We start from the raw sequence: 27985 nt of genomic DNA on the forward strand, positions 1-27985 counted from the left end.
TCAGGTCATTGTTCAGCATTTCCAGAGACACACTGACAGCTCTTAGCTTTCATTCCTGTGTTAATATAAACACTTAGCTTGACCTAAGGCCGCTGCTCAAGTTTGTTAGTGCTTGGAAATGCAATCTATAAATATTTCCACAGATTTGTAGTGGTTGAGTTTTTTTTTTTCAAGCGTGTCCCCAATGTCAAAGGTCTTCATGAATAGTGGGCCACGCTAGACATTTTGACTATGTTGTTTGCAGTTCATTGGCCTGTAAACATTTCTCTCAACATTTTTGACAAAGACTTCTATAGCAGAGGGTCAATGGTCATTTTAATCTGGTCTCTGTGAATGCTGCTTCCAGTGGAGCTGCGATACAACTCGTCCCGTCGACAAAGGAAATGGCGGTTCAGAATCTTCCTAAAAGTGAATCTGAACTCCCGAATACGGTAGGCGTAGATAATGGGATTGACGGCGGAGTTGGCGTGCGAGAGGATGATGGCAGTGTTCATGATGAAACTGGGTTTCTCCAGCTCTCTGTAGAAGAGAGTGAGGCAGTTCAAGATGTGCACAGGCAGCCAACAGAGAGCGAACAGGCCCACAATGATGGAGAGCGATTTAGCGGCACGAATCTCCCGTTGCAGCAGGCCATGGTGGTGATTCTCGCCATTACTCACGCTGCATTTGAGCTCGATCTGACGTAGCTGTTTACGTGCTACTGTGAAGATCTTGATGTAAATGCCCAGCATGATAAGCAGAGGCGGCAGCACACAACCAAAGAAGTTGAAGTACACCATGTAGCTCATGTCCACCACGTTCTCGAAGAAGCACTCGAGGCAGCAGCTTTGCAAGAAGCCTGTTTCCATGTCAGCAGCATCACTGTTGTTGCCAGTCTGTATAGAGCCACTTTCATTTCTGGAGCAGGACAAGTCTTTACGGTTCCAGCCCACAAATGGGATGAGCCCGATGATAAAGGATAAGATCCATAAAATGGCAATGATCTCTCTTGCCCTTTTCCCCGTGACAAGCTCCTTATACCTGTACAGAGAAACAAAAATGAACAAATAAAGACTTAGCAAATTTTGGCTAAACATTTGGCTAGTGGTTGAGTTCATTATATTGTACACTGGGGTCCAAAAGTCTGAGAATACTAGAAAAAATGCTTCTATTTTGCATTTATGTGTATTAGTAAAATAAATGCAAAATAGGGATAAATCAAATGATGTTCTAATGCATAAGAACATCTGACCATCTGTACAAAGAGCCACATGATAAATGTCACAAATTCACTTATTTGATTAGTGACCTAGAAATATTGAAGAACATTAATTATTTCTTCTTCGTTTTAGGTCACATTTCTTTGTTTTTATAAAATCTTCTAAGGTTTAAAACAAATTCCCAGATTCCTTAGAATTTTGGATGCCACTGTATATATTCATTTAATAAAATACCAAAAGCTTAAGCTTAAAAATTATCTCACACTGTACATTTATTTCCTTATATATTTCACTATTTTTATGTTCTACTCTGAAGTTTCAACAGATGTATTGTTCAAAATAAATATACTTGCATAAAGAAAAGGCCACGTTGTGGTTGTCAAACTTTAGTAGTGAACTATACCTGTGGTTACTCTGCTAGAATACCTGTGTGAACTCTGACTAAAAAAAAAAAAGACTCAGAAAAGGAAGTTAGTTCTGACAAAAAGCTTGTGAATCATTTGTTTACAGCCAGTAGCATTATATTTTGTCTAAAGTGTAATGACATTCATGAATGTTTAAGTGTGACTTGAATGTCCAACTACTCCTGTATTTGTATAGATAATATAAATTTGAGTGGGCAAGAGAGAGAGGAGAAAAGAGCTTAACATAAACACTCAAGTGACTGATGTCTTTAGCTTTCACTTGGAGGCGCTTCATCAGGCATCCTCAGACAGCTCTGATTCTGCTTCTACTGATGGACTAAATGAGTAATACTTGAGGTGCATTATTCATCGCACCCACCATAACCTTTCTCTGAGAGACCTGGACTGCCACAGCCGTCAGTGGTGCTGCCTTAGGGACAGATAGAGAGGGGGTTGGGAAAGCACTGATAAAACAAGTTTGCCTGCAAACTACATTATCTTGCACAAGCATTACTGTTACTGTTCCATACATTTAGGGTAGTTTTGTTATTCTTAACTAAAACTATTAAAAATTGTTTTGGTAAACGAAATAAAATATAAATATTCGACGAAAAACTTGAAAACCCAAAGTGAAAATTAGAAATGAGTTGAAATTGCAGTACTAAAATTACTAAAACTGAAAAATAAAGCTGTTCAGACATATTAACAACAACAAAAAACAATGATAAAAGTACATTACTACTTTTTACTGCTAAATTACTACTACTAAAACTACTATGAAAACTGAATACACTCACCTAAAGGATTATTAGGAACACCTGTTCAATTTCTCATTAATGCAATTATGTAATCAACCAATCACATGGCAGTTGCTTCAATGCATTTAGGGGTGTGGTCCTGGTCAAGACAATCTCCTGAACTCCAAACTGAATGTCAGAATGGGAAAGAAAGGTAATTTAAGCAATTTTGAGCGTGGCATGGTTGTTGGTGCCAAGGGCGTAGATTTGGTTTGAACATTGGGGGGGTTGAAGTTTGGGTATGCCTCCTGATATTGTGATCATGGTATAAATAATGGGGGGGTCGTAATGCATAGATTTAAATACTGGGGGGGTTATATCCCCCCCACAAATGACGCCCCTGGTTGGTGCCAGACGGGCCGGTCTGAGTATTTCACAATCTGCTCAGTTACTGGGATTTTCACGCACAACCATTTCTAGGGTTTACAAAGAATGGTGAGAAAAGGGAAAAACATCCAGTATGCGGCAGTCCTGTGGGCGAAAATGCCTTGTTGATGCTAGAGGTCAGAGGAGAATGGGCCAACTGATTCAAGCTGATAGAAGCAACTTTGACTGAAATAACCACTCGTTACAACCGAGGTATGCAGCAAAGCATTTGTGAAGCCACAACACGCGCAACCTTGAGGCGGATGGGTTACAACAGCAGAAGACCCCCCCGGGTACCACTCATCTCCACTACAAATAGGAAAAAGAGGCTATAATTAGCAAGAGCTCACCAAAATTGGACAGTTGAAGACTGGAAAAATGTTGCCTGGTCTGATGAGTCTCGATTTCTGTTGAGACATTCAGATGGTAGAGTCAGAATTTGGTGTAAACAGAATGAGAACATGGATCCATCATGCCTTGTTACCACTGCGCAGGCTGGTGGTGGTGGTGTAATGGTGTGGCGGATGTTTTCTTGGCACACTTTAGGCCCCTTAGTGCCAATTGGGCATCGTTTAAATGCCACGGTCTACCTGAGCATTGTTTCTGACCATGTCCATCCCTTTATGGCCACCATGTACCCATCCTCTGATGGCTACTTCCAGCAGGATAATGCACCATGTCACAAAGCTCGAATCATTTCAAATTGGTTTCTTGAACATGACAATGAGTTCACTGTACTAAAATGGCCCCCACAGTCACCAGATCTCAACCCAATAGAGCAACTTTGGGATGTGGTGGAACGGGAGCTTCGTGCCCTGGATGTGCATCCCACAAATCTCCATCAACTGCAAGATGCTATCCTATCAATATGGGCCAACATTTCTAAAGAATGCTTTCAGCACCTTGTTGAATCAATGCCACGTAGAATTAAGGCAGTTCTGAAGGCGAAAGGTGGTCAAACACAGTATTAGTATGGTGTTCCTAATAATCCTTTAGGTGAGTGTATATATATATGAAGAGTTTGGTTCCAAAACGCGATAAACGCCATTTTGAAAAAAAATTAGTTACTGCAAAAATCAGTATTGTATCTGGTTGGTATTGAAAAGTCAATGTTTAATTTTAAGTAAAATGCGATATCCGCCGTGTTATTCTGTCATGTTTTCTCCCTTTCTTTCCAAACCGCGACAAACGCCAGTCTCCCTTCTCTGCAGAATGCGATATATCCGCTCTCAACCAATCACAACGCACCATTCCACGCAATGTAAACAGTAACGGAAGCGCTTTAAATACACCCGGCTTCCTAGTTCTTCTTATCTATTTTGTACTTTTCGATCAACAAACAAACAAAAAAATGAATAATTTTGACGGCATTGATGAACCTGTGGTTGTTTCTGCGGTGGGTAAGAAACGCAAGGCATCGAAATCGAATCATTTACGTGAGGAGATTAAGAAGATGAGGCACTCGGGAGGAGGAAAAATGTTTTCAATCTTCTTTACAGTTCTTAATAAAAATATTATACTAATAAACTTACGTTGTTGTGTAAAACAGTTTCAATATGAAAAAAAAAACTTTTATATTGATTCAATGGATTAATTGCATTTTGATTTTTTTTTTATGGATTTATTGCATTTTGGGGAAAAAAATAATCCGTTTTTATAATAAATCTTTGAAAATCAAAACCTGGATTTTATTTTTTTTTTGTTATTATGACCTACAAATGCTATGTGAAAGTTTGAAACAGAAAATAGTGGTTTTCATCTTTCCACTTTCTTGGTAAAATTAATCTAAATGGATTTATTGCGTTTTGGAACCAAACTCTTCATATATACAAGAATATTAATAAAAAATACTATAATATAATACTACAATAACACTGGCTTATTGATTTAAACAAACCTCTTACTAATCAAACTTTGATGCATAACTTGTCCTCCAGCATGTGTGCCATATTATACTATACTATGTTATGTACTCAACACTCAAAAAATGAAGCCAAGCAACTGGACTAATGATTTTCCATTGAGAGATAGAACAGTTTAAAAAAAAATCGCATAGACTTACACGGAAGGAGTAGTCATTTACAGACAAGAACATCATGACGGTGATTTGGGGGTGGGTGTTTTGACTTGGGCTAGTTGTCACCTTTATTTATATAGCGCTTTATACAATACAGATTGTTTCAAAGCAGCTTTACAGTGATAACAGGAAAATTAATCAATAATGCAAACAGGGTTCATTTCAGCTATACAGCAACTTTAAAAGAAACAGCGTGATGGTTCAGCTTAAGTCAGTAAACACCTAGCACCCAAAACACCCTAAAAGCGCACTGTGACCACCTTAGCAATTCCTAGCATCATGGGAAAGAGCTTAGGAAAGACACTCATGTCACCCATGTCAGCATCATCGCTTAATGTGTAGTGCATGTGCACTTACTGCAAGGCCATTGCTTTGACTTCTAATTCTGCACATTATTTTCTCAATCCTTGGCTTTTTTGTAGTGCATAATTTAAACCATACTATCTAAAATCTTGGTTTGTTTCAGATTCAAGGATAAATGATGTAATTGCATTTAGCTCCAAGAGCACAGTCTCCTTTTGTTAGACACTTCTTTCAGCTTTAACACTTTTCTCTATCTCTCAGTGCCAGCTTCCCTCTACTCTTAGAGCACATGAATGGAGGGAAAAGTGGATTAGTTGTGGCATGACAACAACCCGCTGGCATCCCAATCACCCTCTCTCTCTTTCACCCCTATTCCGCACACAAATCCCTCCTTCTGTTCTTCAGCTGCCTCTCTTCCGCTTTAAACCAAAGATCTCTGCCAACAGGCTCTAGTGTAAGTGAAAACAGTTTACACAATGGCACTAAAGGGAAAAGGTCTCAGCCGCTTTGCTAACAATGTGAGCAGGTGCATTAAAAGAATACTTCGCCCAAAAACAGATTATGTTGCCAAAGAAAAAAGGCCAGCAGCATTCCAAACTCCAAATAAATTTGATTCCAAACACTCTGTAATTAATGATCATCATCGGTTAAGGGCATTGTCCTAAATTCCCACTGTGACAAAAATCACCAATGGATTTTTTCACACAATAAAAAAAATCAATACTTTCCTTTTCATCAACCCACTTTGCTGTAATGGTTCATCAACCCACTTTGCTGTAACTTATTTATGACCAATCTAATTGTTTAGGGTCATTGAATGCTAAATAAGAACATTAAATGGATAGTTTAAAAACTATCTAACTATCTAAAACCAAAACTAAGACGTGGTGGTCCAGTCTGGTGAATGAAAACCGAAGCGGGAATACTGTTTGGCAGCACTGTGAGGAAACTTGGTTCCTCTTGGATAATCTACTAACAGAGATCACGCCAAAAGCCTGTATTTCCAGTAATTACGGTATAACTAGAAACATACGTTCGTCTTGCCCATTAAACAGTGAGAGTAATGACCACCCAGGATCTGAGATGATTTGGAGTGCACTGAAAGGCTTTCATTAAAGTCACCTACTGTAAGCATTTCCTTATTTTACACCAGGGGCGCTGCTAGACCCTTTTACTAGGTCACGAGCCCCAGTAAAGTTACCTGATAAATCATTGTCTGATGAGGTAGGTAACAGTAGATAGATGCGTCTGAAAATAGGCTTTCCTATTCATTGAATGTTATCATTTACATAGTTTGAAATATTTAAAACTTGAAGGCTGATCACCAGCTGATACCCAAAAAACCTCTTCAATTATACGCCTTTGCCCGCCCACTCGCTCCTCCTCCACTTTTCCTTGTGGAATCCTCGACTGTCAGTCAGACGATTATTCATAATATGACATTGTAGCTGAGGAAAGGTAACTAGTGCTTATCGTGTGATAATGAGTAGCATGTGAATTTGTATTATTTAGTTGAATGAGGACATTGCGTTGTCCATATCTAATTTACTTTAGCTTGTTAAAGGGATAGTTCACCCAAAACTGAAAATTCTCTCATTAATTTCTCATCCACGTTGTACAACTGTTTCACAAAAAAAAAAAAAAAAACTTAAAACTGGTTGAACTCAAAGAGAGATGCTAAAGCCATCAACGTGCAGCTGAAGTCCGAACACTGACTTAGCAATGCTGTAACATTATGGACGAACTCCATGTGGTCCAAAGAGAACTGAAACAGTCCTACCAACTGCAAATGGACCCCACAAGAAAGAGGTACCCTGCTGACCTTCACATCAGCAGCGTAAGCTTCCCCAGCCCTGCACAAAGGGGGGAGGAGCCAAAGCCCTCGGCTTAACACTTCACCAGCCAGTGTCCTGACAGCCCCTGCAGCTGTAGGAGGAAAAGGTAACTCAGACAAACCCTGAAACGGCACATGAAGTGACACTCAACGATCTCAAGCGAATGGTCAGAAACATCCCTGCCTTCATTCGGAGACCAGAACTTGCAGGAGACCACACATTCCTGCCAATCTACGAGACATTGATTTTCACCTGCAGTCTTCGACCGGTGTGACACACCAAGACAGACTCCATCTGCTCTGGACACATCCAGCCCGGCTGGGCCCTGCCCAGACACCAAGCAGGACAGACCTAGAAGTGCCTGTGCTACCACCACAGACTCCGAACGAGCTTTCTGTGGAGCTTACAACGAACCTGTGACGGAGGAGGAGGAGCTTCAAGAAACCTCTCCTCCAAAACCAGTTAGTCACCATATTTTTGCCTGCCCCCATGCAATGCCCACTCAACGATGCGTGACCTGATGCAGAAGGCCTTTAACACAGAAGGCCTCCTCAGAAAGGGTTCCTAAGACCCCATTGACTCTGAACTGCAAAACCAGAAGGCACACAGCATGTCAGAATGCAAGAATCCTCGACTGTCTATAATGACCTACCTGCTGCCTAAAAGGTCCATGGTCAGCATAGGACATAAAACTTTTAAAGTAGAGGAAAATGTGTGCTCGAAGTGAAGCAAGACTCTGCATTAGTAAATTTAGAATTATACTGATTTAAAGAAAATCTTGAACGGACGTGTAAGCCTCACCTGCCAACAGACTATTCACGACTCTTTTGAAACATACATTTGCTACATGCTGGTTGAATTGGCACTGCTACACATTAGTTTCCATGACAATGAATTGTTACAGGAAACACTAGCTCCAAATAGGACACACGTCACCTTGACGCCAGAGTATAGGCAAACCACCTGAGCTGAGTAAGCTACCACGACCTAGCGCCCCTTCGTTTAAACTACTGTTAACCTACAGGTGTGCATTTGATCATTGCGATCCAAATGGAACACAACATGCGATACGCATTTTGGTCACTAGTTGCTGGCTTGTCTAAATGCAGATAAAACGATAGCTGGAATTGACATCTCTACTGTAAGTGAAAGAGTCTTAGATTTCCAACTGGTATCAGTAAGTTCAGCATTAAAGCGTAAGTCTGTTTGACAGAGGAATCTCATCTCAGCAGCTTGTAAACTGTACCGGTATCCAGCGGCGGCGCCAGGGGGGGTCTTGGGGGGTCTCAAGACCCTCCCAAAAAATGCGTTGACCCCCCATTTGACCCCCCACCCCCTTCCTGATTAAAAAAATATATATCCGGGATAAATATTTAAAAATGTTTATCTTCAAACTACGCAGAACATACAATAATAATTAATAATTTATTCCACATACAAAATATATAAACAAGAATCACGTTCCCTCTAAGCTGCACGCGTGCGCGGTCGTGCACTTCTGATGCCGCGGCCGCGCAGAAAAGAATACTATAGGGACTTTAAGCAACAGCTGCTGATAGAACGGCAACGGGAGCCGGAAGTAAACGGTTTACTGCCGTAGCTAAAGAGCGCAAAAATCACTAAGCAACAGTAAAGAGGACGGCATAGGGGATAATTTAATCATCAGACAAAATACAAAAAATAAACTGATTTTAAAAAGTAAGAGAAGGGTTGATTTGGGCATTTAATGATATACAGAAACGATTATTATGCCACATAACCTAAAACATAACATTAACTTTCTTAATCTGTCACGTAGTATCGACTACGGCAAATCAGCTGTTCTCCCGTTGTAGACGGTTACAGTAGAACGTCGCGAAGTAGCAGTTAATGTCGCGCATGCGCAATAGAACGACAGAATGCCGTTGCCGTTCCACCAGAGGCTGTTGCTTAAAGTCCCTAATATGCCACGCAGAGGACTGACGCGAAATGTGTGGGGAAATCCATTTGATTGTATGTGAGAAATAATTGCAGTGCTCAAACTGGTGAGTGCAGTTTACAGGTTTCAAAGAAAGAGAATGATGTGAGCGCGTGTGATTGATATTATAATAATATAATATGAAAACAAATTGAAGCATTTAAACTGATATATTATATCACGTCAAATACTTCAATTCATTTTTTTATATTATATTAGGCATATATTTTATTATATTATAAGCCTAAATAAAGAATCTCACAAGGGTAGTGTTTAGGGCTCATTGCCATTAAAAAGTTTGAAACCCCCTGCTAAAGAAAATATAGGCTAGGAAATTCATAAGCTATAAACAATCATTTAACTTTGATGATTTAATGCTGCCTGTACAATTAATTGACTGTACAAAAACACTTTATGGTTTTCCTAAACCATCTCAGTGTAACAGCTTAATTTTCTTTCATAATATATTATATTATTGTAAAGAATTGAACTGTCCTGCAGAAGATTTTGTAAATAATTTTTCATAGGATTTCTTAGTAAAGACTGGAAACAGAGGACACCGAGGAATTGGAGGATGAGGAGGATACTATTTTGTAAATATGTTTTCTGTCATGGGTGTGGCTATGGCAATTAAAGTTCGAGCATATTGTTTGCAAACTGCAATTGATTAATTAATTAAAAACAAAGTAGTTGATATGCTGTGTTGTTTTTGTTGTTAAGTAGCAGCAATATGCAGTTATTAGCCGTGTCCACTGTATTTTTTGTCGTTTTTCATGAGACCCCCCTTGAAATGACCAGGACCCCCCATTGCCCCCCCAATCAAAATTGTCTGGAGCCGCCACTGCCGGTATCTATTCTGCTTTGGTTAAAGAAATCCAAATTGCAGTATTGCTAAACCTGTTTCTGACAAAGAAAGCTCAGTACAGTGTTATATATACGTAGACCTGGGTGATGCTCCCCTTTCTACGATGGTACGATGTAAAGGCCTTACAAATTATTGTTAGATTGATGTAATTCACCTAAATTTTAGCTGCATCTACAAGCAGAGAGCTACCTAGCGATCAAAACTGTTCACTCGCTGAAAAGTCAGTATTTATGCATGAGATGGACGCTTTGACTTACAGCAAATCTATTTCCTTACTCTGTAAACAAATAGAATAAGTTGTGTAAAGTAAAGAGAAGAGTTCCATGAGTAAAATGTACAAATGCCAAACCACATTTGCATTTTACTGAATGTAACATCAAGTTCTTGAAAGACTTAAAGTATAGGCGCCCCCTTTTAACCTGTTTAAACATGCATAACTCATTTAAAATGTGCAGACATTCTTCATGGACTGTTGAATTGTTCTGACATGCACTGGTTCCCATGACAACGACTTGTCACAAGAAGTGCTAACTCGTGACGTCATTTTGTAAACAAACCACCCTAGGTGGCTAAGCTAACCTAACCTAGCGTCCATCCAGCTTAGGCTAAGCTAACCTAACCTAGCATCCATCCAGCTTAGGCTAAGCTAAATAATAACTTCTACAGTTAGCGGTTAGCATCATTTACTTGAAGCCTTAATTACAGCTTTTGTGTATACAGGGCAAAGTATTCTAAAATACTTTAACCCCATTTAGGGTTTCTAATTTTTTACTTTTACTTTCCTTACTTTCAATTATTCTCAACTGAATTTCACCTTCACTAGTTTAGGCATAGTCCTTGCTCAGCGCTGTAGGCTAAATGTGCAGATGCCCTGTCAATTAAACCTAAGTTTAATTACATGTAAACTGTGTAGCTAGAGAAGAATTCTTATAGTAATGAGAATTTTCATCAGCATGTTGACTTAACCTTTGGAGGGACACACACGGTGTGGTCTTGAACACGCAACAGCTGTGACCCACTATGGAGTGTTGGTCCAGGCAAATCTAAAGGTTAGTCACTAGTGCTATTGATTATTCTCAATTTCAGATCATTCCCGCTGTTTTGATCACTTACTTAAGTCCTTTTTTTATTTTTATTTTACTTCGATAATAATAGCAGTCAGCTATTCACTTGTCTATTCTGTCATCTATATGATTTATTTCCATTTCCTCTCTTGTTCGAATGTGGTTCCATTTCCCATAGGGCCCAGAAAGGAAACAGAGACACCTTTATTTGTGATTTTGTTTATTTTCAACAAGTGCACTCATTTTTATGACCCTGCAACACAAGTAATTTCAACGATTACTAGGGCATAACTATAGTCCTGAGGATTGATAATAAGCATAATTTGAATAGGAAAGCTGTCCTTTTTCCTCCTATCCTTCACTTCGTCAAGCCGTAGTGAACCACCAGTTAAGTCCAGAGAAATAATTTAGTCATAAGAACCATCTTATATTAAGTCATTTATTTCATCTCGGCTATGCCCTTTCCAGGAAATACTCTCGGAACCACAGAAGTCTTAGCCTCCTAACATCCACAGCTAAGATGATAAGGATACAAGACACACTTCACTAGCTAGCTACACATGAAACACCTAGCTTTATGCTACATATCTAGCGAACCCATTAAACCGTGGCTCTGAACTTTTAGGGTCATGCATTAGTCTCTCACCACAAGTGTGCCAAAATGTCGCAGATCCTCTGCTTAACCTGACCTTAACCGGACAGGAGACCGAAAAGACTGACAAGCCATCGCGAGGAACACTGTTCCACCCATGGCTGCTGACATCCGACAGCACCAGAGCCAAACGGAACTGCACCATGAGAGAAGAGGACCAACGACCCATGACCCAAGCCAGAGTTACAGCCACACCGGGCTGATCAAGATTATCATCTCCTTACCCCACCTTACGGGTATGAAACAGAAGGTAAACAACCTCACATAACAGATCACAGCATCCCACAAGGAGCGGACCTGTGCCCAAAGCCTTACAGACCAGCTAGAGACTGAGGTTCTAACCAGATTCAATGCAGCTGGACTGAGCATGCCCAGGACCAGCACAGAACTGTCACCATGGCAACAACCCAGGTACCAGCCAAGCCCCTTAGAGAAGCCATGGAGGACAGCACCCTCAACCTGCAAACACCACAGGAGGACCAACGGCTGTCAACAGCATCCTCCTCCACACCCTTCACACAGGTGTCAATCTGAGGCTCCACAAGGACAGCTGGACGCACCTGCCTCAGAGTTACAGGAGCTGCTGACACACGCAAAATAGCTCCCTGCACAGGACTCACCCGAGGAGTCCTGTAAAGTACAAGCTTCCGACTCCTTGCACTTCAATCCTTCAGACTTCTCGTGACTGAGAGGCTAACAACCACCTTCTGACCTCCTGCCACCAGCACCAGGTCAGCTTGAAAACCTCTCTATGCTACATAGAGCCCTAACCACTTCCTGCAACCACAAGGAAACACCTGCCCCAAAACTAATGAACTTCAAAATGCCCCAAGACCTGCTGCCTCAACACCTGCTGCAGAGACCTGGACTTGGCTACTGTCCACATCACCCGCCGTGGAACGACCACCGCTCCAGAAGACACGAGCAACCAGAGGCCACCATGGCCTTCCAGCCTTCTATGACAAAGGTGTGTCTGATCTCTCTGCACTTTCAACTTCGCTCGTGGCTGTCCTTGAGGGGAACAACAACGATCGAAAGGGGGGATCTGTAGGGTCTGGACCCATCAGACACACACTAATTATTCATTATATACAAAGGTTTATGAAACTCCAAAACTAACATCCCAAATGAAACGAACACAAGGGCAGAAACAGTGTCATGTTACAGGGCTGATAAGGAGATTTTACGACCTCCACAGGAATGTGGCCACGTGCACAAGAGAGAGACAATGGGAAGACAGAAACCCTCTTTAGAAGAGACTTTGCTGCATTAATCATAGACTAACTGATCTATAATTGAACATGCTTCATAGCATTGTGTAAATGATTTACTGTCTTGTGTACTATTATGTATATATTATGGTATGTACCTTGGTATACAACCAACTAACGATCAATGTAACCTCACCTGTATCATGCCTCCTACCTAATTAATCCTCATTTAATGACTCACACTTTGATGTACATCACCTTCTTCTAGAATGCAGTGTGGATGTGTTATATCTATCTGAGCATTAATGAAGGTATAACCACGCTTGGGACAAAGACTCGTAAATTAACTAGAGCAACCTTCCCACTCTGACATTTCACCTTGCTTATTGGTCCAGTCAACCCTTAAGGGTTTGATCTTTCTCAGGCTTTATTAGTCAAGTCAAGTCAAGTCATCTTCATTTATATAGCGCTTTTAACAATAGATTGTTTCAAAGCAGCTTTACAGAGATAAACATATAATTTAAGGCAACAGATTGTTTTGGCGTTATAGCGGTTCTTGAATAATGTTACTTCCAGCTAAAGTTAACTTTGATTGATTCACCTCCGTCGAAATGATCAGACTTTAAACGCGAACCTGTGATTAACACTGACGGCGTTCACATGCTCATTCAGAATTCTATAGTTATGTGCTTTTTAAAATATGTGCGCAGGTTTGTAATTCATACAACCCAGCCTAAACAAACTACTTTTCTTGCCTATAAATTTTGATACAGAATTTGTTTTATTTTATCACTTCGGGGTACGCGAGCCGGAATTCACAACGCTCTGTAGAGTGGGAAAGGGATCCTCCATAGGGAGAGGATAGTGGATACTTCAGCACTGCATTGTCATCGGGTCCAGGCAAAGCTCCCTCGTCAGATCTGGACACGGCCTGGATCCGGCAGGCTGCGGGAAAACCTCGGGATAAACAAAGACACTAATATTAGCGTAGATGCCATTCTTCTTATGATGTATCGAGTACATCTGGATTTAAGGGAAGTGTTCCCAGTTCCGGCTGACCTAATCTATGCAGCCTAACATTGAATTTATAGAAGTCTATAATGTATTATGTGTATGCTAGGTCAAAGAGATGTGTTTTTAGTCTAGCTTTGAATTGACAGAGTGTGTCTGCTTCCCGGACAATGGTAGGAAGACTATTCCAAAGTTTTGGTGCTAAATAGGAAAAGGATCTACCGCCTGCAGTCGATTTAGATATTCTAGGTATTATCAACTGACCGGAATTTTGAGATCGCAATAGACGTGAAGGACTATAATGCGTTAAGAGCTCGCTCAAGTACTGCGGAGCTAAACCATTTAGTGCTTTGTAGGTAATCAACAATATTTTAAAATTTATACGATGTTTAATAGGGAGCCAATGCAGTGTTGAAACAGTATTAGAGACAGTCCACATGTGACCTCCCTCTCTTAGATTTTTCATCCAGCCGCAACACTGTTTCTGGTGATACTGGGGAACCCCCTCCCCCTCCACGGGGGCCCAGCAGGCCCTGATCCAACTAGATATGGGCTCAGGCAGGAGAGAGAAGACTCTCTCACAAAGAACCAAGGACAATCTCTGGAGTTTGGAACCAGGACTCCAACCAACAACGACTCCAATCACCCACTCTTCCGACTTCCTCACTTCTCCTGGGTGCTCGGCGTGGCCTCAACAGGGCCCAGGGCCCCAGGCCTTGACCAAACCAGCCATCTGCTCATGGAGAAAGATAACTTTCAAACAACTTCCACTTGCCACTGCCGGAACCCTCAACGACTTCAATTTTCCACAACTTCAAGAATTGTTCCCACTACAAATGCAAGTATTCAATTCAATGAAATGTGAAAATGAAATGCTGTTGGTTCTTCTCATAGTTAGATTGATCTTCTCCATCGTTACACAATTCCATCTCTCACTACTTTTTCCTACACATGTATTTTTGTATTTATGTATGTTTGTTTAGTTTATTCATGTTTATGATTTAGTTAATAAAACTTGTGCACTTTATGTATTTGGTTCTGATTCACTGCTTGCAAACAAAGTCTCTTTTACGATCTTGATCTTGCTACATGCTCAAAGCGCTGTACATGCTAAGATATAATTATTCTTCTGTGGTCATGGAAGATACCCTTTTCTTAGAATAAATTAATAATCAAGTTCGTTGGACGAACTGATGAATTGATTGTAATATTAATTTAGCCATGTCAAGTTAATCCAATTAACTGACCCAAATATTCATAATTAATCATAAGTTATTATTGATTATTAATATTTCCTATAGCTAAGTTCCTTACAACGTCTTCCAAACCCATTAGACTTTCGTTCATCTTCGGAAAAAACTTACGATATTTTTGATGAAATCTGAGAGCTTCCTGTACTCTCCATTGACAGCTATACACAACTACCACTTTGACACTTCAAAAAGTTCATAAAGAGATAGCAAAACTAATCCATATGAATTTGAGCGGTTTAGTCCAAATTTTCTGAAGAGATTCGATCGCTTTTTATGATGAACAGATTGAATTTAGGCTTTTATTCACATATAAACATCCATCAACTCACACATCAGTTGTGGTAAAGGGAAGCTCAAGCATGTTCGCTTAATGAGGTTCATTCTCATGTGTTACGCAGCACCTTTACACTTCAGTAAGAACCAATGAGGTTTGTTCTCATGTGTTACACAGCACGTTTGAGCTTTAGCAATAACCAATGAGGTTTATTCTCATGTTACGCAGCACGTTTAAGCTTCAGCAAGAACCAACGAGGTTTGTTCTCATGTGTTACTCAGCACATTTAAGCTTCAGCAAGAACCAATGAGGTTTATTCTCATTTGTGTTACGCAGCATGTTTGAGCTTCAGCAAGAACCAATGAGATTTATTCTCATGTGTTACACAGCACATTTAAACTGCAGTAAGAACAAATGAGGTTAGTTATCATGTTACACAGCATGTTTGAGCTTCTGCAAGAACCAATGAGGTTTGTTCTCATGTATAACACATGAGAACGAACCTCATTCGTTTGCATCCACAAAAGTTTGTTCTTGTTCATCAAGCAGGTTCGGTTGAACTTCTGTTTATGTCCGCTGATGTTTAAATGTGAATAAAAGCCTACAATAAATCTGTTCATATAAAGAGATTGTGTCTCTTCAGAAAATTTGTACTTAAAGGTACAATATGTAAGATTATGTAATAAAATATTCAAAAACCACTTTCACAGTGTGATATATTTCATGCAGTTATGTACTTACAGTACATTATCCCAAAAGTTCCCAAGGATTTGTAAATCCAGAAAAATTCCAGTTTTTAATAATGGCTGGTCCCTGGTCATTGTCGCATATCAATGACGTAATATCCGCGCTAATATTGACGCTTTGGGAACGCCCCCAGCGTGAATGCGTCTGAGCATCAATGTCAACTAGTCCAATGGAAAGAATGAGCGTCACGGGCCAGGGCTCCAGACTAACTTTTTTTACTAGGAGCGCTGTTGCCCCTGACTGAAAATTTTAGGAGCACAAGCAGAAAATTTAGGGGCACACCTTAAATCAGCTTGCAATGCAATTATTCAAATTTCCCCCAAAATAACTGTAATACTGACAAATTCTTTAATAATAAAGAGACTTAACGCACAGATATTACGATATGCAGTTTTATTTTAAGTTCACAGGGCCCCAGACTCAAATTTGAGGGCAGCATCACCTCAAATGAGAACTCACACTGAGTTCTACAAAAAAAAAAAAAAAAAAAATTCTGGTATCTGTTACGATTTGCGTGGAAGCAAAGGCGGAAGTCGGATCTAGATGCAGCAGTAGACTTTAATTATCACAGACTAGGGTAACTTAGATCTCAGAGAAACTCGAGGAGCGTACACATACAGGCAATCACATACATTCAATAACTGACCAAGAACAAAAGAGCAGACAGGATTAAATACACAGACGGGATGAGGGAACAAGACACAGCTGGGGCAAATCAGAACACAGGTGAATAAACTGAACACTAACAAGGAGCGGGAAAACTGGGAACAGGACTGAACCAAATACACAATGACGGGGAAAACTCAGGGAAACAGATACAGAACAGACATAACTATAACATTATCCCCCCCTTCCATAAGGCGTGTCCCCGCGCCGAATAAACATCAAATAGGGGCGGGAGGGTGGGCGCCCTGGAGGCTGACGAGGGCGTGGCTTGCCCGGAACAGGAAGCCTCCAGGGCGGAGCAGGACGTGACGGCGGCCAGGGCGGAGCAGGATGAGGCGAAGGCCAGGGCGGAGCAGGACGAGGCGAAGGCCAGGGTGGAGCATGGCGTGGCAAAGGCCAGGGTGGAGCATGGCGTGGCAAAGGCCAGGGTGGAGCATGGCGTGGCAAAGGCCAGGGTGGAGCATGGCGTGGCAAAGGCCAGGGTGGAGCATGGCGTGGCAAAGGCCAGGGTGGAGCATGGCGTGGCAAAGGCCAGGGCGGAGCACGATGAGATGGTGGCCAGGTCGGAGCAGACTCAGACGAGGATGAGGACCATGTCGACGTCGTCTCCATGGCCCTCACGGAGTACCTTCTGCCCCCCCCCCAAAAAATACTTGGGGAAATCCTCGGGAGGAACCTCCAGGTGGTAAATGGGTTCCGGGCAGGCCTCCCGGAGCTTGAAGGGCGCAGGCAGGACGAGGCGCAGAGGCGGGGCCGGCAGGGCGAGGCGCAGAGGCGGGGCCGGCAGGGCGAGGCGCAGAGGCGGGGCCGGCAGGGCGAGGCGCAGAAGCGGGGCCGGCAGGGCGAGGCGCAGAGGCGGGGCCGGCAGGGCGAGGAGTCTGGGAACGCCCTCCGTAGCCTGGCGAAGCAAACGAGTCCTCCTCCTCCTTCTGCGACGACGCTTCACTGGGCTTGATTCACTACTGGACTCACTTGACTCGGTAGACTCACTTGACTCAGTAGACTCACTTGACTCGGTAGACTCACTTGACTCGGTAGACTCACTTGACTCGGTAGACTCGGTAGACTCACTTGACTCGGTAGACTCACTTGACTCGGTAGACTCACTTGACTCGGTAGACTCGGTAGACTCACTTGACTCGGTAGACTCACTTGACTCGGTAGACTCAGTAAACTCACTTGACTCAGTAGACTCGGTAAACTCACTTGACTCGGAACTTGATTCACTTGACTCGGAACTTGATTCACTTGACTCGGAACTTGATTCACTTGGCTCGGAACTTGATTCACTTGACTCGGAACTTGATTCACTTGACTCGGAACTTGATTCACTTGACTCGGAACTTGATTCACTTGACTCGGAACTTGATTCACTTGACTCGGAACTTGATTCACTTGACCCGGCGGCACTTGACTCACTTGACTCGGCGGCGCTTGACTCACTTGACTCGGCGGCACTTGACTCGCTTGACTCGGCGGCAATTGACTCGCTTGACTCGGGAAGCGCGGTCTCACTTGACTCGGCGGCACTTGACTCACTTGACTCGGGTTCGTCGAGGCTGAAGCGACGTGCGGGTTCGGAAGACAGAAGCTCAGCCTCAGGCATGTCGATCTCGGCAGGAAGAAAATGTTATTTGTTTGAAGAAAATGTTATTATTATCATTCATAATGTCTTAATATTAATTAAAAAACAAAAGGAGTGAAAAAATGTATATTAAGGAGTGAACATAGCCAATAAACATCCTACTGTTTACAATGTTTTTTTGTTTTTTTTAAATAAGTGTTTAAATAAGAGTTATCCAACATCTTAAAATTTTTAGTTTTAGGACAATCTTTGAAGGATGAACAAAACATGTATTGGTCATCACATAAAAAATAAATTAAAAAAAGCATTTATATATGATAGGCCTATTATAGTTTTAAAGTGCTAGAAAAGATGTGTAGGCTGCGTTTGACTATTTCTGTCACATTATCATATTTATGGTTAGAGTTACTTACTACATTAGCCTAAATCCACGGTGAATGTTGCTGATTTGTGGACTGAAAGCCTTCTATAAGTTTTTCTCCTGGTTTCCAGGTCAGCATACTGTTTGATCTGATATCTATGGTTTATAGCAGAACTCTGCGCCGAATCGGAATGTTTCTCACTGGATCTCGTAGCGATGATGTTATTAATTCTGAGGCGAATTCAATGGATTTCTTCACTGGATCTCCTAGTAACAGTGTCACGTGAGCGAGATCGGCCCGCGACTGGCAAGTTCGGGTCTTTATTTTACTGTCAATGGTTCGGGGCGCTGCTCCATAGATATACATAAGAAAGGCTATGCGCTGCTCTGTCTATTATTGGTCCGGAATAATTAACGGTCCATGAAGCATAAATGAGTAGCGTATTTTCGTTCCACTTTCATTTTGTTTGCATTCGCTGCTTGGTAACGAGTCGATAGATCGCTCATTGCTCAGACGCACATAGCAGCTTGTGATATTTGTCTCCATCTTCTTCCCACAGACACGCGCTTCTTCTCACAGTCAGTCTGATGAAACTAAGCACTAAGCACCTGAGAACCTGGGGCAGCATCCAGGTCCAAGCTGTAAAACCTAACGAATGTGAGCGGTGAGGACCAGCCTGCCGCATCACACACGTTTTGAAGAGAAACTCCAAATAGTAAGGCTTTAGAGGCCGCCATACCCCTCATTGAGTGAGCTCTGACTGCCAAAGGACACGGCTGGTCAGAGTACTCGTATGCAAGTGAAATGGCCTCAACTATCCACTTACTAACCGTCTGTTTAGAAGCAGGAAGACCCTTCTTAGGTGATCCAAAGCAAATAAATAACTGGTCGGACTTCCTCATTGAAGATGTCCGATGAACATAAGTATCCAGTGCTCGCACTGGACACAAGAGGTTCAGCCTTTCCTGGTCCGCAGATGTAAAAGGAGGAGGACAGAAAGCCTGCAGCACCACAGGCCTCGGAATCAAGGTCGGCACCTTAGGGACGTATCCCTGTTTCGGATATAAGAATGCCTTGACCATCCCCAGTGCAAACTCAAGGCAAGTGGGGGAAACTGAAAGGGCCTGAAGGTCTCCAACTCTCTTAAGGGATGAAATAGCTAGCAGAAAGATAGTCTTAAGGGTAAGAAATTTCTCTGGAACCGAATCTAAGGGCTCGAATGGAGCCCTAGACAGGCCTTCTAGTACTATTGCCAAATCCCAAGCTGGCACCCTAGTGCAAGTTGCAGGCCTCAGCCTCAATGTGCCACGAAGGAAACGTGTAATCAGGGGGTCTCGACCCAACGATGTACCCCCCACCTTAAGCGTGGAAGGACATAGACCTGATACAAAGCGTTCTTGCAGAAACTCGAATACTGTGTTTACTGAACAGTTAACCGGATCCCACTGACGCTGGTAACACCAAGAAGTGAAAAACTCTCGAAATAGTGAATATAGTTTCCTCGTAGCGGGAGCTCTGGAGCTTAGAATGGTCTCAACAACCTCGGTTGAGAGACCACTCTCTATGAGTTGGGACCCCTCAGAGGCCAAACCCAGTTTCCAAATCCCCTGCCGGGGGTGCAATATTGCATCCCCTGCCTGAGACAGAAGGTCTCTCCTGATCGGGACCTCCAAGGGAGGTCCGTCGAGGAGAAAAGGTCCGGATTAGGTCCGCAAACCAAATTCAGCTCGGCCAGGGTGGTGCTACTAAATAGGCTTATTCCATCCTGGCGGAATCACTCCAGAACTCCTGGGAGCAGAGCAACAGGGGGAAATGCGTACAGACGTAGCCTCGGCCACGTCTGCACCATAGCAACCAGCCCCGAGGGGACTGGTTGAGTGAGGGATAACCAGAGTGGACAGTGCGTCGTATGCTGAGACGAGAACAAATCCACTTCTGCCTGGCCGTAAAACTCCCATATTTGCTCCACCGCCTCGGGGTGGAGTCCCCTGGCCTCAGCCCCTGCCTCGACAGGGTGTCTGCTCCAATATTCTGGCCCCCCTGGAATATACACTGCCCTCAGACAGCGTAATTTCCTGAGGGACCAAAATAATAGGCCACCAACGTGTTGTCTGTGGGTCAAGAACCAGAGTTTCCTCCATATAACCAAGGCGCGGGGATACTGCCGCGTGATCTTGATCGTACGGAGTGGGTTTCCCCTCAGGGAGAACCCTCTGGTCCTGAGCCACCACTGTAAAGGTCTCACGTACAGCAGGTCAAAGGGTATCACATTGGACGCTGCTGCCCTGAGGCCTAACAGTCACTGTTTCAGAACAACACATGATGGCCCCTCAGGTCTGGGAGGAGATGTCTCAACGCATTGAAGACGACCATCATCTCTAGGCAATTCATGTGCCAAGCGAGATGATGACTCCTCCCAAGCCCTGAGCTGAGCGGCCTTCCAATACTGCTCCCCAGCCGGTGAGGGAAGCATCTGTCGAGATCACAACTCGATGGCAAAGAGCTCCCAACACCGGACCCTGGGTGTTTCCTCCATATAACCAAGGCGCGGAGACATCGCCGCTTGATCTTGATCATACGAAGTGGGTTTCCCCTCGGGGAGAACCCTCTGGTCCTGAGCCACCACTGTAAAGGTCTCATGTACAGCAGGCCAAAAGTAATCCCGTTGGACGCTGCTGCCACAAGACCCAACAGTCTCTCGAACTGTTTTACAGTGCGTGACTGGCCTAGCCTCAGCTCTTTTGTGGCTGTTAGGATAGCAGCTACACGAACGGGCGACAGAGTGGCCCGCATCATCACTGAATCCCATACCACACCAAGGAAAGTGGTTCTCTGTACTGGAGAAAGCACACTCTTCTTGGCATTGAGCCTCAACCCCAACATCTGCATATGAGCGAGAACGACACCTCTGTGCCGAACCGCTAACTGTTCTGATTCCGCTAGAATCAGCCAGTCATCTATGCAATTCAGAATGCGTATACACTGCAGCCTGGCGGGGCCAGAGCTGCGTCTACACACTTCGTGAATGTGCGGGGTGATAGAGCTAGACCGAAAGGAAGTGCCTGATACTGGTGTTCTTTGCCCCAAAGAAAACCTCAGGAACCTCCTGTGCTGAGGGAGGATGGAGATTTGGAAGTATGCGTCTTTTAGATCTATCGTGACAAACCAGTCCTCGGATCTGATTTGAGTCACGATCTGTTTGAGTGTCAGCATCTTGGACTTGAATTCCAGCACCAAACACTCCAACAGACGAAGATCTAGTATGTGACGCTCTCCATCCTTTTTTGGAACAATGAGATAAGGACTGTAAAGACCCGACGCAATGTCGGGTGAGTACACCTGCTCTATAGCTTTCTTTGCTAACAGGGCCTTTACCTCTTGCTCCATTACCAGAGCCTGCTCGGAATGCACTAACGTGAGCAACACCCCGTTGTAGCCTGGAGGACGAGAACCAAATCTGCCTCTTACTACTAACTGCAGGACCCATAGAGATATATTTGGCAGTAGCTTCCGCGCTGCCAGAAAATCTACCAAGGGAACCAGCCCCTCGAGGCTGGCCTCTGGTGTAATAAAGACAGCCAGTTCGGGGACCTGAAGCATACTGGCAGGAACCACCCGAACTGACTGTTTTCGAACCCCCCTCAGAGGGCGCGAGTCCGACGCAATGTCGAGTTGACGCTGCACCAGAAGCTCGCTGGAGAACGCTGCGCCCCGAAGCACCAAAGGTGGCGGGGTTGGCAGAACGGTCCCCTGAGGGCACCGAGATGGAAAGGGTACCGTATAATGAGGTGTACACCATTCCACCCCGGTTGGGGCTGCCCTCACCGGTCTGACGCCGGTGGCGCCAGACCTTTTCTTTTAAGCCGCAGCCTTCTCAGCATGAAGAACGGTCCTCGGATCCGGCTTCTGCTTTAAAGGCTTTGGCTGCTGTGTTGTGTATGAGAAACTAGACGGCTGGAGCTGCTCACGCCCAGCAGCCCCAGGGGGTTGGACATAGCGAGGGAGAGATTATCTTGTATCTTTCTCCATGATTCCCATCAAATTGAGCCAGAGGTGTCTCTCAGTGACCACAAGGGCTGCCATCCCTGAGAGATAAATCTGAGGCCCGACGGAGTTCTCAAACCCCATCGGGCCAAACTCCCTCACTTCTGTCCAAATACCACAGCAGGTCAGCCTGATATGGCTCATGCTAGACCCACTGCCATATATGCTTTTCCCACTAGATTAAAAAATAGTTTTCTTTAATGGTTTAGTGAGAGAAGCCGACGCCTTCAGGGACGATACTGAACCGGGAGACAGATAGCTCGCAAGTGTCTGTTCTACCCGGGGTATTGCCCCATAGCCATACTCTCTTAACCCCAAAATATCTGAATATACATGAATGTGGGGCTAAAAGATGAGTAAGGCTTTTTCCATGATCTAGACAGCTCGCTGTGCAGATCGGGAAAAATGGAAGGCCCGTGATGGAGGTGGAAAAATAGAGGGAAGGAAACTCGTTCAATTTATTTTATTTTTAGGACGAGTGCCCCCTTATTTCTGCTGGCCATTAAATATTTAATTTATCTACAGCCTTAGTAAACACCTCCACCAGCTTTTTTTTTTTTTTTATATATACATTCTTTATACATATTCACTTTATTTTATATATAATATATAAACTATCATATATATATATATAGGCTATATATATTTCTCATACGCTGGGGAAGAGATGGCAAATCCACTTCCCCCATGATTGTGTCACTTTCAATGCCCAGCACATCTACCTCCTCGGAGGTAGAGCACTGAAGCATTGATTTCTCTCCCCGGGCGGAAGAGACCGCAGCGCGGGCTTCCGAGACCGGCGAGAGAGCACTGGATCCCTCGTGGAAAGGGAGGAGATAAGATCCGCGGACCCGTCTCCAACCCCGTAAAGAGATCCTATTCGCGATCCACAGGTCCTGCACCCTGAGGATCGCGAGCCTGGCCACTTTCCTCGAAAAGCGCCAGGCGAGAGCGGAGCATGCGGAGCGGAAGCATCTCGCAATGCTGGCAATCAGCCCCCTCGAAGGCTGACACCGCATGCTCCACTCCCAAACAAACTACACAAAGCTCGTGTGTGTCCCCACCCGTTAAATAACGCGGGCAGGGAGAAGCACAGAGTTTGTAAAGTTGTTTCGCCATAACTCTTCCCAATAATATCGAACAGACAACAATAAATAGACAGAGACAGAGTAACACAGATCGCTTGCTGAGACACAGAAGCTAATGCCGGTTTGCACCGGATGTGCTTTTATCCCTTCCTGGTCATGACGTCACCCGCCCGTGACGCTCATTCTTTCCATTGGACTAGTTGACATTGATGCTCAGACGCATTCACGCTGGGGGCGTTCCCAAAGCGTCGTTGACGCATCGCGAGTTCCCTCGAAAGGGAAGTACATGCACCATTAAAACACAATGTAACGAGTGAGCGAGCTGCCTGTGACAAGATGGCCGCCAGGTGCGGACGTCGACCTCCATTGGCCAGCAGCGCGGACGAGACATCTATTATTATGGATATCTACGGCTATACATATGCCGCTAATGAGGAATCTATGTATGCAATCTATGATACGATATCTCGCAAACCGCTGTTGTGTTGTTCAGTCATCATGGTTCACGAATATAGATTGGCGAATACAGAAAATCCCAAAAAACGTAAACATAGATCAACTTAGGCAAATAGGCTTTGGGAAAAACGAAGAAATAAAACAAGGATCAATATCGGCGTGCCGTTTTCAGGATGGGGAGAGCTTTGTGACAAACTTGGACTTAAACTGTCCACAGAGACTCCGCTTTAATAGACAGGTAAGCAAATGTATGTTATTTATTGTACACTACAGTTATAATGCACTTTGTTTGTACTTCAGTAACGCTTTTTATCAAGTCTGGTGACCAAGTCTATGGCAGTGAAATTAAGTATGTGTTGCACAAAAATATTTAGCCATACTTGCAAATACTATGGGTTTGTTCAAATGTACTTTTAGTATGATTGTTTTAAACGTGGCAGCATTAACCCACCAAATCATTTGAAAAATAGTCACATATTAGTAACAGGCTAATATAGCATTACATTTCACGTTCCTGGCAGCTAATTCACAATGACAACATAGTGTGATCAACGTACAGGTAATACAAAAACTAATTTATTAGCTGATATATAATTTATATGATTCGTGAATTCTATACATCTTCTATACAAAATTACATACTGTACTCAATTCATATGGATTAGTTTTACGATTTGGTAGTTGTAGCTGCAACCAAATGATCCATTAGTAATCCATCGGATTGACTGATCGGACTGAAAAGCCTTCGTGTAAACACCTTAATCAATCCAGTTGAGCTCGATCCGAATTAAATTTTGATCGGATTGAAAGGTGTGGTTTAAATTCCTTTTCTAATCCGATCGAGAGGACATGTAAACACTTGATCGGATTGAAAACCGAAACTGAAAGGACTGCAATGACGTAGAAATAAAGTAATAGCGCGGAACGAGCTGTTCTTCCTGTTGAATAAAGTGTCATAAAAATGAGTTTCCCGTCATTCTAAAATTCTCCTTTTACTCAGCGTCTGTGAAGTGGAGCAGGACAACGTCCCACCAGTCCTTGTTTCGGATTCTCATCCACACGTTTTGGGCGTGAGGAGAGGCATAGCATGATAAATATAAGCAGCCTGGCACAACGGTTCATATGCTCATTGTCTCCAAATTATGATCAGTCAGCTGTTTAAAACAAATAAAGAACCAATGTAGGAGAATAGTTATTATGCGCAAACAGCGGGAAACTGTATATTTGTGCAATGTGCGCATGTCAAAAAATCAAATGGCTATAAACAAAGCCAGTTTATAGCCAGAAAGCACAGAAACTATAGTAGGCCTACAGAAAGCTCAGATTTCTTCAAAAAGATCTTTATTTGTGTTCCAAAGATGAACGAGAGTCTTACGGGTTTGGAACGACATAAAGGTTTGTATTAAATACAGAATTTTAATTTTTGGATGAACTATTCCTTTAACTGCAAAAATAATGCCTGCTTATCTTTTCTAATTTGCCATCGTCTGTGGCTTGGTTTAGTCATCATGAGTGAAAGCTTTTTTGAAGTGATTGTTTCATTTAGGTAATAGTTTCATAGTTTGCACATGAAAATGGTAGTGATTTTTTTTTTTTTTTTTTTCAGGAATTTTACATTAGGTATGATCAAGTGTTGAAATGTAAATTTTGCATTGATGAAGTTAATTTGGTTAGTAATTGATTAAAATTACCATGGTAAAATAGAGTTTCAATGCATAATGCCTGTGTCCCATGATGATCAAACTCTAGAAAAGCCCCTGTTCCACACTATCATCCAACACTGTGAATCTAGAGAAACTGCATTACCACAGGACTTAACACAGTGTTGGCTATGGAAGTATCCAAGCCCTGCATATTCAATTTCAGTAATTGCTACAGCAATTACATGCACACTTGCTTTGTTTATGACATGCAATATGTCAATATGTAGTGTATTCCTTTCTTTATTCTTTCCAATGATTTCCACTTATTCAGAAGAAATAGGACAGCACGAGCAACACTGAGCAGTGTAAAAAGATGTCACTCTAAAACGTGAGCTTCAGATTTGACAACATTTACATTTTAGCTAGTTTAACATTCAAAGAGTAAAAAAATAAAAAAAAATAAAAACACTGCTTCTTTACCTTGGTCCTTTTACTGCGTGAGACAACCATTCAAATAATTATGTGCAATGCAACGACAAGGAACTATTTACTTATTATGTAGAATATATTCCAGATTTAATTGTATTTTAGAATTGCCACTTATCTTCTCTTTGTTGACCTTTTTTTTTCATAATCCTATCGTTAAAGTTTGTTGTCATAGCCCTTCAGATCACCATGAAGGACATCATCAGGTGCTTCTTCTTTGACAACAAACAACCTTCTTTTCAAACGCCCTCATGAGATAAACAGATTAACACAGATTAAGAAAGACCGATATATCCATTTCAGGAAGCCGAGTTTAGCTTCAGTACTGTGTGCCATCTTCGTGCTGTCCTGTGTCCTGATTGAATAAGTCGTTCAGTGTTTTAACTTTGATAAACTAGATGCACTTCGAACGAATTGCAACAGACGCACGAGCATCAAATTGATCCCAGTAGGCTGCTTTATCTCAAATTAAGGTGGTTACTCAATAACCGCCTTTCAGGAAAGATGATATCATTTTGTTGTGTGTTTGAATAAACTAGCCTAAATAATGGTTACTCGATATAACCGCATTTTAGGAAAGATGATGGTAATTTTGTTGTGTTTATAAAGATGAATAAACTAAATAATACTAATGAAAAAAGTACTGCTGAAAATGCCAAAGACACTGAAGAACAGATTCATGCCATGGTGTCACGCGCGGAATGTTGTACGTTACACGCGCGTGTAAATGCCAAAGCTTCTTTCAAAACAGCTGTGAAACTGTTTAGGTATAGGTAAGGCTTTTTACCATTGTAATTTAAGAACCAAGAGTCATAAAAAGGTAGTTATTAATAATTCAGTGACAATGAAAAGGAAATACTAATAAGCGTCAAACACTCACCTCAGGGGGATTTTTACAGCCAGATATCTGTCGATGGCAACCGCAAGAAGACTAAATATTGAACTTTGAGTCAGTACCAGAACAAAACACGCCAGGAAAAGACATCCATAAAAGTCTGAGCGCAGACCAATGCTTATAGTGATGGCAAAAGGGATGGCAAGACAGCCAACCAGAATATCTGCCACGGCTAGTGACACCAGAAAGTAATTGGTGGCGTTCTTGAGAGTGGAGTTGATGGCCACAGCCCAGCACACCAGTACATTACCAGCGATTGACAGTACGGCGATCACCAGCTCTATAGCGATGTATAAAGAATCCATTGCTGCACACTTCACAGAGAAACACCTTTAAACAGTAGGCTAGTTAGGATGTCATGAGTCTGTCTGTCACTCTGTAGAGCTTGTCCACTGGTAAAATAACAATAATCCACGGATCTCCAAAGTTTGTGATTTGCCAACACGGACATCTGTTGGTGTAAAAAAACATTATTTGCATTAATTCCCTTAAGATAATTATTTAAAACCATTAGAGGCAGATAAAGATACATTGTTTAATTTCTGACATTCCTAGGAAGTTCCCACTGACGAGCAGAAAGTTATTACAGAAAGCCACAATCATCTATGGGATTTGGAAGAGGTAGTGTAGCCTACTTACCCTGAAATAATTCAGAGCTGCTTTTATTGTTTGACGTTCCTCTTTAAACTGGCTTGCATCTGTGTCTTATGGTACATGTTGCAGAAGCAGTAGGGAAGTAATGTGA

At 42.7% G+C, this 27985-nt stretch overlaps 1 protein-coding gene across 1 annotated transcript; it reads right to left on the reverse strand.

Annotated features, from left to right (window-relative positions):
• Positions 1 to 285: 285 nt before the first annotated feature.
• adora2b (adenosine A2b receptor) lies at positions 286 to 27967 on the reverse strand. Its single transcript, XM_056236172.1, has 3 exons — positions 27880 to 27967; positions 27226 to 27691; positions 286 to 1020 (listed from the first exon to the last, which is right to left on the reverse strand). The coding sequence occupies exons 2-3, from the start codon at positions 27543 to 27545 to the stop codon at positions 291 to 293; spliced, it is 1050 nt and encodes a 349-aa protein (XP_056092147.1). The 5' UTR covers positions 27546 to 27691; positions 27880 to 27967; the 3' UTR covers positions 286 to 290.
• Positions 27968 to 27985: the final 18 nt, after the last annotated feature.

This window comes from Rhinichthys klamathensis, unplaced genomic scaffold (genome assembly GCF_029890125.1).
Source record: "Rhinichthys klamathensis goyatoka isolate OS25496 unplaced genomic scaffold, OSU_Roscu_1.1 h1tg000019l_1, whole genome shotgun sequence".
NCBI classification, from domain to species: Eukaryota; Metazoa; Chordata; class Actinopteri; order Cypriniformes; family Leuciscidae; genus Rhinichthys; species Rhinichthys klamathensis.